The 13,685-nt window shown below is 32.7% G+C and overlaps 2 protein-coding genes across 3 annotated transcripts; both read right to left on the bottom strand.

Annotated features, from left to right (window-relative positions):
* Nucleotides 1-3,344: 3,344 nt before the first annotated feature.
* Nucleotides 3,345-10,280, bottom strand: LOC123699381 (rab-like protein 6). The gene is made up of 11 exons (XM_045646324.1): nt 10,103-10,280; nt 9,834-9,988; nt 9,532-9,722; nt 8,822-8,968; nt 7,958-8,132; nt 6,444-6,599; nt 5,748-5,905; nt 5,101-5,253; nt 4,515-4,804; nt 4,389-4,429; nt 3,345-4,213 (listed from the first exon to the last, which is right to left on the bottom strand). The coding sequence occupies exons 1-11, from the start codon at nt 10,212-10,214 to the stop codon at nt 4,025-4,027; spliced, it is 1,767 nt and encodes a 588-aa protein (XP_045502280.1). The 5' UTR covers nt 10,215-10,280; the 3' UTR covers nt 3,345-4,024.
* An 804-nt stretch (nt 10,281-11,084) lies between these two features.
* LOC123699709 (small integral membrane protein 8) lies at nt 11,085-13,102 on the bottom strand. Of its 2 annotated transcripts, none has more exons than XM_045646735.1 (3): nt 13,021-13,102; nt 12,652-12,778; nt 11,085-11,320 (listed from the first exon to the last, which is right to left on the bottom strand). In XM_045646735.1, exons 2-3 carry the CDS (start codon nt 12,757-12,759, stop codon nt 11,165-11,167), a joined length of 264 nt encoding a protein of 87 aa, XP_045502691.1. In that variant the 5' UTR covers nt 12,760-12,778; nt 13,021-13,102; the 3' UTR covers nt 11,085-11,164. The 2 variants fall into 2 exon arrangements, with proteins under 2 accessions (XP_045502691.1, XP_045502683.1); XM_045646727.1 differs by lacking the exon at nt 13,021-13,102 and adding an exon at nt 12,899-12,959.
* Nucleotides 13,103-13,685: the final 583 nt, after the last annotated feature.

Genomic DNA, 13,685 nt, shown 5'->3' with positions numbered 1-13,685 from the left:
CCTATTGATTGTTCATTGTGATAGATTAATAGTATGTTGTGAAGCAATAAAAGTTATGACGCAATCCTTGCGATCCGTCCGTTGTCTGTTACGATAACACGTGAGTCCAAAGTAAATGTTTAATGTTAAAAGTATAATGATGTTATGAGAGCATTATCTTTTAATTGAGAGCAGTCTGCAAACCCAGCAACATTCCTTCTTAATGGCCGAGCGCAGATCTGGCTATAATGCTAAAATGTGATCGCACTGCAGTTGTTAATTATGAAGTTAAAATACAAATCTGTATATTTAATGGCTTTCTAAACTTTTTGCCTTGGAAATATCGTTAAGTATGCATCGGTACCGTTGAAATGTTTTATGATCTGAGAGATTTGTATGTTTATATTTTATATATTGTACTATGTATTGTATATTTAATATGTTTTAAAACTTCATACACAAATTATTTACTTAACACATTCTTGTTGCAGTGTTCATCAATTAAGCAATATGATTTAGAATATTATAATATATGATAATTTAATTTTACACAGGATACAGTAAAATCTGATTGCATTATAGCCTTACTATTTACGATGTAGACGTTTCTAGAATTCTTTATTTCTGTATTTTAGCAATACTATATGTTTTGTAAATTATTAGTAAATTGTATTTATAATTAATTGGTAGTCTCAAGATAGAATCGTTATTTATGTAATTAAACATATTTAACAGCATTTTATATTATTTTACCTACTTTTGATTTTTATACTTTTTACAAAATGTCAACCAAATGAATATGAACTTTTTATACATTTCTTTAGTTAAGTTTATTTTGATAAGTTCAGACATAACGGATCTACTCAATGTTGAATGAAATAAAAGCCAAGTACAAAGTGCTTTGTGTAAAACATACACACAAATGGTTTATGTTGTATTTTAAACCTATGTTTTCACCAAATATTGTTTTCAATACCTGCATAATTAGCCTTAAAATGCCTAATCTTAAAACTGGAGAGAATATTATATAGTTTTATTAACTTATTACAAAATGAAGAATATTATCTACTATACATAGAATGTATAAAATATTGACTTAGGTAAATATAAATTAACGTTAAAAATAATCGTGTACTATAGTTTGTATAAAAGTTGACTAATACCTATAAGTTCTGTTATGTAGAGATTTTTGTTTGTAATATTGTTAAAACTACCGTGCGGACTTCTCACGAGTGGTCCAATTTTTATAATCTAACCAATAAAATATCGATGTGGTTGTATTCATTCGTTTCATTTGATACCCTGCCCGCATGCTCATTGGATTTGTACACACTAAAATAAACCTAACGTCGATAACAGACCTCTTCATTCTAACCCAATAAAACATACATTCTAGTTTCTACAGAATAACAATTAAATACGTTTGCTATATTATGGCTAAACATTAGGGAAGGGACAGTCATCTCAATTACTTAACAAGTAAATGAAATAAAATAAAACCCGAGTGAGCTATTTCCACCCTGTATAGTGTATACATATTATAGTCATTGAGATATACATAATATGGAGACGACACCGCTTAATGACGACGCACTTATGTTCCGCTCAACATACGCCATATGGCGTAACTGCACGCTCATTTTTTATTTGTTTTAAAGTGAAACGCATCAAATATGCCTTCGTGAGTATTACGATATTGCACAAATAATACGGAAAAGTGCAAAGAAATAACTTTCATCGTAACTAGATAATAATTTTTAAAACTTAGAGCAAAAAATGGCGCACAGATTTTGTTCGTGGTGTCGTACTCCATACGTAGTAATTATTATCTCAATGATTATAGTGTGGAAATTTTCGATGGGCCCTGGAGGAAAAGTACTTGAAATACTGGAGACTGGACTGGTATTGGACTCAAAGTAATGTAAATGTGTACATGCTAACATATTTGCGGTGCAAGACCGCAATTTTAAAATTAGATTTCTATAACTTTTCTGATTCATTTGTTTTACATCTACATATCGTCTGTAATTTCTGAAGAAAATAAATTAATGTATCCAGAACGAGGGGTCTCATTTTGAATAATTAATAGGTTAAAATTAGTAACGTTCTTTATGTTTACATGTTGTTGATGATACAATAAAATATGTTCGATTACATTATATTTATAAGAGTAAATATTTTTAAGAAAATAAGCAATTTTTTAACGCTATTTGTGTCGATTTGAATTAAGAAATTAACAAATTTGTTTATTTTTTTAACTTTTGCTTCAATTCCCGAAGTCCCCGATTCAGTCGAAGCAATGAAATTTCGAATGTAGTTCTATTTATTTTTAAAAATAAAAGAATGTTTCCTTTCAGCAACATTTGCTATTTCCAGTATTTCAAGTACTTTCCCTCCAGTGCCCATCGATCCACGCTGTATATTAAAATTGAAAACAGGCCTAAAATTAAACAAACTATTTTGTCTCTCCCATCAATTTGTATGGGGAGTTGCGTCGCTACGTGCGCGCATTTTCATACTAGCCCATGGGTGGGAGAGACAAAGTTGCAAAGTTGTTGTACCTGGTGAGTTCAGGCTTTCAAGTTTTTACTGCCGCCATTGCCAATAGTATAAAGTCCAGCTTTTGACGAAATTTTCAGTTGCTAGCTCATGCTACACGGTAAAATTAAGAAGTTGAAGAAAAAAAACTACATAGTGATAAACCTTTTTTATTTATTAAATAGTGCAACAAGCATACTATTATAACGATAAATTACAAACTATCAATTATTCTGATTGCGCATTGGTACAAAAAATATAACAACAACAGCGCATAGACTTTGCAACAATACAATATTTAGCCTAAGGTCATAACAATAGATAACGGAATCAGAAGCAAAATTTCGTTGTTGTAAAACTTCGAACGTAATTTTATAGATACTCTGTTTCACATTTATATATTCCCAAATAATAACAATACTGGATAAAATTCGACGATCAAAACGCGAATCAGATCGACTATTTATATTTAAATATCTTCTATTTTAATCTCATAAATTAATAAGCCGAACAATAGTGTTACAAAATAATTATTATTGTTTATAAGTGTGTACACATCAACTAAATAGGTGCAGTTCCTTTATAATATATCTAACATAATATTTAAATTAGATTACCAATTATTACTAAGATACACCGAACCATATTAGAAGCAATATAAACTAATTTAAATGCAAAAAAAATGTGTGCGTGAACTAGTGTACACACGTAAGAAGTGCAACTTCTTCATGACCTTATTTTTCAAAAAATAATTGACTATATACAACTTTACAGAAATACGTCGAATCACGCGTGGTAGGGATGAGAAAAAGATGGCGCGTAACGGAAAAATGTCACGCGTTACGAAAAAATGTTATACTAAATTTTTTTCCAACCCCGATAAAGAAGTTCCACTTCATTAAAAAAAAATCCATAATTTTAACATTCAGGCCTATTATAGCATTGAAGTTTTAGGCACCTATATGATATTACACGAATTTGACTAGAATACGACATCGATTAAAACATGAATTATAAATATGCTATCTCAACATGGAATGTAAAAATATATTTAGTAATTATATTTTATATTCGCTGTAAAAAAGAAATATTTCGAGTCAATTATCTCATTATCGATTTTTTAATTCGATTTTAATTATTTCGGCAATGAGATTCGAAATAGCTTGTTATTATGAAAACCACAATAAAGTTGACACGACAGCATTTATTACGCATTTCGATTTAATGCGAAAAGCATAACATAAAAAAATTTATCGATTTTAATTGATTAAAAATTCGAACCCCATAGTAGTCATTTGAGATCGTAAATCATGATCAGTATATAATTTATGAATTTTTGATAATTTCAATTTCAGTCATGAAGTTTCGTAATTGATTCCATAATTAAAAAAAACCCTGTATTTAAATGTCGTCAACTAAATCGAAATATAAAACGAATATAGTCTAATGAAAACTGGTGATAATGGTGTTGGCATTTTATAGAAAATCCATAAAAATAATGCGAATGTTAAATGCTATCATATTCCTCGTAGTTAAAGTCCCCAGTGACGGTAGGGGCCAGGAGGTCTTGTTGGGGGTTGGTGGGTTTGTCACTTTTGGACTTCTTGCGTTTATGTTTCTTCTCTTTGCGCTCGGACCGGTCACTGTAGTCCCCCTTTTCTTTGTCCTTTGACTTCTTCTTTTTGTGCTTTTTCTCCTGAAATGATTAATTTTTATATGTATAACACGTATGTATTGATCTAAAACATGGTACTATGATAGCATTACCGTAAAAAGTAAGTAACTATGTATGTATATTTTATATATTATACTTTATAGTATGAATAAAGATTGAGTTAAGTACACAATTTCTTTTATTAATCGATTTTTACCTTCTGATCCGGCTCCTTTGCCACATCTGGGTCTTCGCCTCCTAAAAAAAAATAATAAAAAATGTCAAAATCTTACAAAAAAAATATGTAAGGATTTTTTTTTCGGAAGAACGGTAGGTATTTTACCTTCTGGTGATCTCCTAGCACTGGAATCTCCAGCCCAAAGTGGATATTCATTGCTCAAACACTCGTCCTGTTCTTGGCTTATGATTCCTATATTATCATTGTCATCCGTATTTTTGCTTATAGTTGCTTGATTGAACATATTAGTTAAACTATCATTTTTACTAATTCTAGAGTTAATTGTATAGTCTGTGCTTGTTTTAGTCTGTATGGGTTTAATGGGCGGACTGCTGTCAACATCGAAGTCATCTTGATCTATAGTAACTCTGGGATTAATGGTATTTTCGTCGTCGCTAGAATGAAATAATAATTTAATAATTATTATTGATTTTAATAAGGCTTTATATGTATCATCACTGTCAAGAGAAACAATAAAAATAAACAATGTCTGTTTCATAATAAAAATAATGAAAAATAGAGCTAGGAAAGCTTTGCTACAAGACAACAATAACTCAAATAAACATAAAGGAAATACAACATTTTTAATGCGTCGTAATTTTATAACTTATAATATTCACTTAAAAGACTTCTAGCTGGCATCATAATATGAATTTCGACAAATTCTATGAAAAATTTTCAAATGGATTACCTTTCACTTTCGTAATTATCGTCTTGATTTACATTATTAATCGGCTGCAAGTCTTCAAGGAAGCTGCTGTCAAGAGTCCCGGCATAAAACTCGTCCAAAGCGCCGGAAGAATTCGATACTGATACATTTGTTACAGACGGCGTGCTTGGACCACTGGCAAGGAGGAAAAAGCACAGAATATTTAATTTTAAAATAAAATAAGTTGATGATTAATAAGCTTTCTCAGTTCTTCATTGATCATTGATTTTGATCATTCATCTTCAAAAACGCACATACGAACGTCAAAGTAAGAAGTAATATGGCATAATTCAATTATCATGAGCGGAAAAGCGACAATTGAAGTCTGGCTAATTAGCCACATTTAAACGTACCCTTCACAGGTATTTTATATATTTTTTTTAAGATTAAATATTTTCTTTTTCTGCATGCATTCGTGTTGTAAGAGTGAAAACACGTAACCGTGTAGCAGTTCGGAGTCATTTTTTATTAGAACAAATAAATACAATTCAATGGTCAACTCATAGCTTAAAAATGTTAGGTAATAAAACCGCATTAAAAAAACCGCATCAAAATCCGTTGAATAGTTTTAAAGATTTAAGCATACAAAGGGACAGAGAAAGTGACTGTTTTATACTATGAAGTGATACCTTTCTTGAGGGATTCTGGATGGTGTTGTCTCCATACTAACGGTTGGAATACCCTTTGGATTAATTAGCTCTTGGCTCACATAGGAAGTTTGTTTCACTGGTTTCTCCTCTGGTATACTTGAAGATCTTACTAACGTAGGATTCAAAGATTGTGCCAACTGAAACAATTTATATCATTAAACTAAAGAAACAAAACAAACCAACAAATAAAATTGCGCGCTCATGTACAACACACATAATATTAGTATTGCAAGTTAAAAATTATGTCTGAAAAAGTTTGTATGGAGTTTCAATGACAACACAAAGATTATGGTTGATAGAACATACAGGTTATTTTTAATGTCGATACTCGCCAAGGAAATCTTGCATTATATTAATTTGTAGTTTTGAAATGGATAATGAGGTATTGTAAGACAATTTTAGCTGTTTTAATTTCCTTACATATAAAAAACTAGGTTTCCGCCCGCGGCTTCGCCCGCGCAGTCTAAGAAAAACCCGCATAGTTCCCGTTATGTCCTTTCTCGGGTATCAAAATATCTCCATACCAAAATTCATGAAAATTGGTTCAGTAGTTTAGGTTGAGTAACAGACAGACAGACAGAGTTACTTTCGCATTTATAATATTAGTATGGATTCATTGGTACAGAATTCTGTTGATGTTATTTAGTTCATAAAAAGTTGTTTATTCCTACTCACAAGTGGATTAACACCAGGAGGAACTATCGGCTTGCCGGCGCCCAGTACAATGCTCGGCGATCGGTCGTTGTTCACTCTCGGCTCAGTCTCAGTGCTAAGACGCCTCTTGTTTGCCAAACGGTCAACAAATGTATTGTAATGAGCTTCATCTGATTTCTGCAAATAAAGTATCTTTTAATAACATATATTTTTTTATTTATAGAACTTTTGTAGCTCATACAGTCTATAGTGAAGTGGAGAGATGTTTCAGCATCATATAATTTTAAACTTTATTGTCATTATGCAAAGTAACTACTGTTACTAACACTACTGTGTTTATTTATCACGAATCACGATAATGCATAGTCATGCATTTTGAGCTTTATTGTCAAAGCATGAAATGTCCATCTATGGCACTGTGAGCACTCCGAGAACTAATAGTAATGAAGATAAGGGCGTAGGGATGTGACGACCCCATCGCCCACGGTTGGGATATCTATTGTTTACGTGATAATAGATATTCCACCCGTGCAATCAGTCAACCCGCAGGACACCTTGTGGCGGGGTGTCGGGGAGTAGCGACCCCGCGGGAACCGAGTGCTCCCGGGGGAGGCCCCTGTCTTCATCTCCGGCTTGCCTTCACCGGCCGGTCGGAGTGAAGCCTGATGAGGACAGGACCCCCACCTCTGGCTTGCCTTAACCGGCCGGCCAGAGTGGAGTCGCGAGAGCTTTTAGCTCGAAGGGTGGATGCGAAGCGTAAGTGGCGAGTGGGCACGTGATGCTGGACCCTCAGGGAGCGCGTGATCGGAGTTTAAAGTCCAGGGACGCCTCTCCACCCTTAGCTGCTCACAATATGTTGCCCCCTTGTCGCACTATTGCAGCGACTTGTTTCGGGGGCCCATACAGTGAGAGGGCGAGTCACCACCTGCCAACATATTTTTACTTTCTTTTAGTAGAAAGGCAGGTGCCATAGTTTCCCATAGTCCCCAGTACCAGTCCATTTAGGATCCCAATCCATAGCCCAATTATTAAATTTCCATACCCTGCAATAGTCCTACATCGGCCGCGGACTGCCTAGGGCTGTATTTCTATAGTGCAGTCATGGGCAGGCTGCGGCTGGTGTCCCACAACACATTAAAAGTCTCGAAAGGGCCTCTGCGTGTTGGATCCGTGTCCCCACGTAAGCCTTCCAAAGATCCGGGTACCGTCCTTCTGGTGGTACCCGAGTATTATGGAGATGAAGATAATGTTTGAAATAATTCACTAGATTACTGTAAGTTAGAAAGTATGCACAAAACCATACATGCACTTCCTATCATCCTCTTATTCAAATAGATACACAAAATAATGTTTACAAACAAATATAAAACCAGGCATAAGACACATAAACAGATTTTAAAAAATACTGGATACTAAAATACACCGGTGAATGACGCGGATTCGAACTCCGATTCTGGATATTTTTTTTTACTTTCTTTAAAAATCTTTAAATATTTTACACATTGATTTTAATCCTATTAGAATAAAAAATATACCAGAAAATCATCAAGCTCTTTTTCAGTCTCCTCTGTATCCTTTTGATTCCTTTGCAACTGTTCCAATAAACTCGTTTTCTGCAGCCTTAGAAATGGAACACTCAGGAACTTGTGCAAGAATCTCAAGCCAAAGCCATTCCTCATGGATGACTCTGCATACCGGATTGGGGCGGTCCTATATGAAATATTTACATTGCATATTTAATTTTGTATAACTATATTATTTTTACTAAACATTTATGAATTAAAGATTTTTTTACAAAGTAAAATGTATATTTTTTGGTTTTTATGGCATTCAAATGCTTTATAAATATAAATTTATAAAGAATAGAAAAAATTCGATCACGAGGCGGGACTTGAACCCGCATCCTTCGCGCCATTCCGGGGCGGATGCCTAACCAACTCAGCCACTCGTGACCCGCCTGAGTAATCGAATTTATTCTATCCTTTCAGTTTTATGTGTCTTAAGGGACACACCGCGCGCCATCTATTGAGATGATTTAACAACCATCTCAACCAATATGAAGCACTTTTCAGTGAATACAATATTGTAACGATGGAACACGACCTTTTCTTGAATTTATATTTTTTGGTTTTTATGGCATTCAAATGCTTTATAAATATAAATTTATAAATAAATTTATATGAGTAAAATGTAGTTTTATTTATATAATTATACTTAGTAATAGATAACTGAGGAGAATATTGTTTTCCTTTTACATTTTATAGTATCCAGAACACAATATACCATGACTCGCAATAATAAATGTACAAATACTATACAGTATTATCAAATTATTTCCCGTTTTATTCAATACAACAAAAGTATTCTAAATAGTTTAAGTATTATCATCATATTATTACCTGGTCATTTTAGCATTATACATAGCTTGATCAATGTGGTGGGGATGGACTTGCCGATGATGCTGCATGTCACAATGATTACCAAGAATTATTACCGGCAAATCAGCTGGAATTTGACCCAGCTCCTTGACTACATAATCAAATGTCCTGTAAACAAATGAGTTGTTAGTTCTCCCCTTTCAAAAAAGGGAATATAAGACCGAGATTCTTGTTGAAGTTAGTTAAGTTGAAAAAATATGATTACTGTGTCTATAAATCACACACATACACGGCTTCCCTAATCACATATTTTGTACTATATTTTAAGTGAAAAAATTAGCACAGAGCTATAATACATTGTCATGTTTGTTGTTCTAATAAGGATTACACTTAAAAAATTATCTCAATATAAAACTGTAATTCTAGTTGAAGTATGTTAAGTTGAAAAATATGAATACTGTGTCTATAAATCACACATATGGCTTCCCATATCAAATTAACGCTAAATTTTGTAAAGTGAACAAAACTAGCACATAGTTAATAATTGAACGTGTTTGTTGATCTAATAAGGATTAGTACACAAATAATTATTTATTAAGTTATGTACATTCTTAATTCTTATTATTGAAATTTTATTATATGCCACTACCTACAAATGCATACAAAGTGAATATATAATACTTTTATAATATTTAGAACAGCTAGATAAAAACAGCCCACCAAATACATACCATGGTTTAGTGATATCTAGCATTAATATAACACCTGTAGCATTTTTATACACATCTAGGAATGTTGCATCCAACACTGGTGTTTCATAGCCTTCCTCTGGCAATGTTGGTGCTGTCTGATTCTCTAACTTCAAACCTAATGGCATTTTCTTCTTTGTACGGCCTTTATCTACTACTTCCCAAACCTCTACCTAGAAACAAATAATAAAACATTTATCTGCACAATTGTTTAAATTCAATCATATTCAACATTGATCGATTAAATAATATGGAAGTACAAAAAGATAGAAATAAATTATTACCTTAACTATAAAATCTGTATTCTTGTATGTCCAATGTATTGGAGCAACTTGAATTTGCTCTGTCGGCGTATACTCTTCTTTAAAGGGGCCGCCTTGTAGGCGTTGTAGCAGACAAGATTTACCAACATTGCGATCGCCTTTTATCAGAATTTTCACTAAAAATTTAATAAAAATCTATAAATTTACTATAATATACGAATATGTTAAAATTTTAAACCTGTTTACATGGTTAACGCATAATTTAATAATAATTAGAAAGTAAAACACACTGTTATAGTGAACACCCCGAGAAAATTTCTTTTGCAAAGACGACGACATAGGCATTGGTGCTGGGCAGCGGTCATCATTGCTTCGTGTTAATTTTTTAAGGGCGGAAAACATTTTTAATCAATATCTCTCAAAATAAAAGTAGGTAATCACTTCCCAACTTTTTTTCATGCAGCTATCTATTTGACATCACATTTGACATGACATAAACATAAATGTTTGCAAGTGATTTGACGGATCAGTCAAAATTATGTCATCTGTCAAATTTATTTCTTCTTGAATTCTCAGCTTTTTGACTACATGCGAAATGTGAATCGCGCTTAAGTTAGCGTTTAGCTACTATTATGTATTCTGTGCTTAAGTTAAAAAAATCGTTCAGGACCACGGCCGCGGCTGTATGATTGTTAATTTTTTTTGCATTAGTATTAGGTAAACAATTATGTTAACATTTACCTGCTTTACATAATATGCAACACAATCATTTGTTAAGATCTCACCACCAAAGAAATAAAAAAGGGGATACATAATTTGAAAAATATTTGGATGATCAATCATTGCTATGTTTTTCTTTTAGGATGAATCGAGCCGATCGATCCCCTAATATTCATGAAAATTGTTGGTACCGTTTCAGAGGTTTAGGTATACACTTTACATACCTATTGTGCTAGCTTTCCGCTCATGTTGCCAACTTTACAAATTATATTTAAAAACTTTCCTTGGGTTCTCAAGGAATTTATTTATTTCCTTTTCTACATTACATAAATTGCTATCCATCATTGAAAGTAGAAAATGGGACAAAACATTACACAAATCTACCTATCAAACTACTCAGACATCTATTCCTAATGTTCATGAAAATTTATTTTCAAAATGGAAATCATTCCAAGGAATTTCTTAACATAAATATTACCTACAAAAACATTTATTTTTGTAATTTGAAATAACAAGGACAAAAGGCAGGTATTCAATAATTGAAGTATCACATACCACTAACAGTTTTAATATTATTATATACTAAGCATAATAACTACCTATATCTCAATTAAATAATATATTTTTCACTTTCAGTCCCATTTAGACTTTTTCTTTTCAAATATTTCTTTTCCATCTGCGTCAACAGCTGCATAGTATCCCATGGATTCATATTTTTGTCTCATATAAGCAATATATCCCAAGGCCAATGCAAAACATGTGGCACCTATGCTCATGATAACAATATTCTGAAATAAAAGTATAAAAATTATTAGTTATTTGAATTTACATTTGGGGACTATAAGAAAATCTTATATGTACATACTATATAAACTGTATTTGAAGAAATAAATAAATAATTAATTTATTTATTTATTTATTTATTTATTTAATTATTTATTGCACACACAAAAGAAATAGAGACACGTAGAGTACAGATAAGATTAAAATAATGTGTACAAACGGTGGCCTTATCGCTAGATAGCGATCTCTTCCAGGCCACCGTAAGTAATAATATGTAACGAGAGACATTAAAAGGAGGTGGGTGAGCAAAAAATAAGGCGTTAGGGAAAAAGAAAGAATAATTATAAATATTCAATGTATATAATATATATCACATACAACAAATATATAGTAGAAGTATATAGGTAACCAGAGAAAATATAATTATAAATATTTAATAAATATAACATATAGAACAAATACATATATAGTAGTAGGTATATGACAAAAAAGAAAATAAGATAACAGTAAGGAAAAAGAGGAAGAAGCTAAGCAAGAGAAAGATAGTGTGACTTAAGAAGGTGTTTAAAACTCCTTAAGGATTGCGCTTGACGTACTTCTAGTGGAAGTTCATTCCAGAGTTTGGCAGCACGAACAGCAAAGGAATGACCATAAAATTTGGTGTTCGTGACAGGGACACGCAAAAGTAAAGTTTTGGAAGGACGAGGGAAAGGAGAGGTAAAGAAATCAAATTTATCTTTGAGATAGTGAGGAGCTTTAGGATCAAACAGGACGGAGAAAAGAAGATGAAGAATGTGGGAGTTACGTCGGAGGCGGATGGGAAGCCAGTTGAGTTTTTTGCGATAGTCTGACACGTGGTCAAACTTACGCAAGCCAAAGATAAAGCGAATGCAAAAATTCTGAAGGCGTTCAAGTCGACTCAACTGGACTTCGGAAAGATCAAGGTAGGAGGAATCAGCATAATCAAGGTGGGAAAGGAGAAGGGAATGAGCTAGCATTATTTTTGTTGGGATAGGCAGAAAGTTGCGCAGGCGCCGAAGTGAGCCAGCGGAAGCAAACATCCTCCTACTAACCTCCTTCAGATGAACATCCCACGACAGGGTCTGATCCATTAAAATACCCAAGTTTTTAACGTGGGTACTGTAACCGATCTGTATGCCGTCCAACAAAACATCCGGAAGAGTTGCCCAATCAATCCTAGACACGTATGACGCACTCCCAATGATAATTGTCTGTGTTTTAGATGGATTTAGTAAAAGTCCAAAATTCCTGCTCCAGTTTACGATGGTAGACAAATCATTGTTGACCTTACTGATTAATATAATTGAGTAATTACCGGCTTTGCATAAAGTTCAAAGTTAATAACACGAAACGCAGTTGTAGATCTCATTGAGCGAAGACCATCGCCTGGTTTTTCTTTGATGTCATTTGGTTTGTCTGCCATTGTATATTTTGTATTTTACCTGTTATACAAGAATTTTCGTTGAGGATGATAATTATGATGTTTATTTATTTGTAGTCGAGTATTTAAACTTAAACTGTATGATTGTTTGTAAAAGATTTGTAGCCATAAAATTACTAACCTACAATATGGGTATACAATTTTTTTTTTGTTTTTCATTTTATATTAAGTTTAGAACTAGAATAAATTAATGAGAGTAAATTAAAATTAAGTATAAATTTATTTTTACAGCTGTATAGGTACCTTTTGTTGTAATTTTTTTATTGATATTGACAATTGACATTGACAATATGTTGACAATTTGACACGGGATATATTTTTAAATTTAGGATAGCGATACTAGGCTTTTAGTTAGACTCTTTTAAATGATAATGGATATTCATGAACTCATTCATGAATATTTAAATTAGTCTAGTATTCTGTACTGGATGGAAAAGTAGCTACTCCGTGTTTTCCAATTACAGCACTAGAGCGCATTATGCGGCATAATGCTTAACGTTGAATGTTCCAACTACAGCAACCACAACAGCAACGCTTCGCACAATCGAGCACTCTTAAAAGTAATGCGCGTGAATTGATGCGTGCAATCGATTTATCGAAATTTAAAGCTTTCGTTTCATTGTAGTTTTTTCGAAATAATCAAAGTTAATTCAAATTGTGTTAAAAAAAATAAATATACAGTGCGACACAAAAGAGATGACATAAAATGAGGGCGCCACCATCGCTCATATAGCAACACTGATACTGCGACGCAAACGATCTTGATACTATAGAATAAAAATCAAAAATATAAAAAGTAATTAATACCGCGATTTAAAGTTGTTTCATTCATCATCGTGTAAATTTAAGACAAAAATACATTAGTATTTTAAATGACCTACCTAGGTCAAATTTTACTTAAATGTATT

The sequence above is a fragment of the Colias croceus genome, chromosome 2, assembly GCF_905220415.1.
Source record: "Colias croceus chromosome 2, ilColCroc2.1".
NCBI classification, from domain to species: domain Eukaryota; kingdom Metazoa; phylum Arthropoda; class Insecta; order Lepidoptera; family Pieridae; genus Colias; species Colias croceus.
The sequence above is the reverse complement of the archived record's forward strand: the minus strand, read 5'-3'. Positions and strand labels throughout refer to the sequence as shown.

What these genes read in the sequence shown, in the direction of transcription:
- LOC123699381 (XM_045646324.1), bottom strand. Translation starts at nt 10,214, where the DNA reads ATGTTTTCCGCCCTTAAAAAATTAACACGAAGCAATGATGACCGCTGC. An exon ending in TCCAGAATCCCTCAAGAAAG is followed by an intron (nt 5,254 to 5,747) that starts GTATCACTTCAT and finishes CCTCCTTGCCAG; the next exon opens with TGGTCCAAGCACGCCGTCTG. An exon ending in CAAAGGAGCCGGATCAGAAG is followed by an intron (nt 4,214 to 4,388) that starts GTAAAAATCGAT and finishes TAATCATTTCAG; the next exon opens with GAGAAAAAGCACAAAAAGAA.
- LOC123699709 (XM_045646735.1), bottom strand. Translation starts at nt 12,759, where the DNA reads ATGGCAGACAAACCAAATGACATCAAAGAAAAACCAGGCGATGGTCTT. An exon ending in TTGAACTTTATGCAAAGCCG is followed by an intron (nt 11,321 to 12,651) that starts GTAATTACTCAA and finishes CTTTTATTTCAG; the next exon opens with AATATTGTTATCATGAGCAT.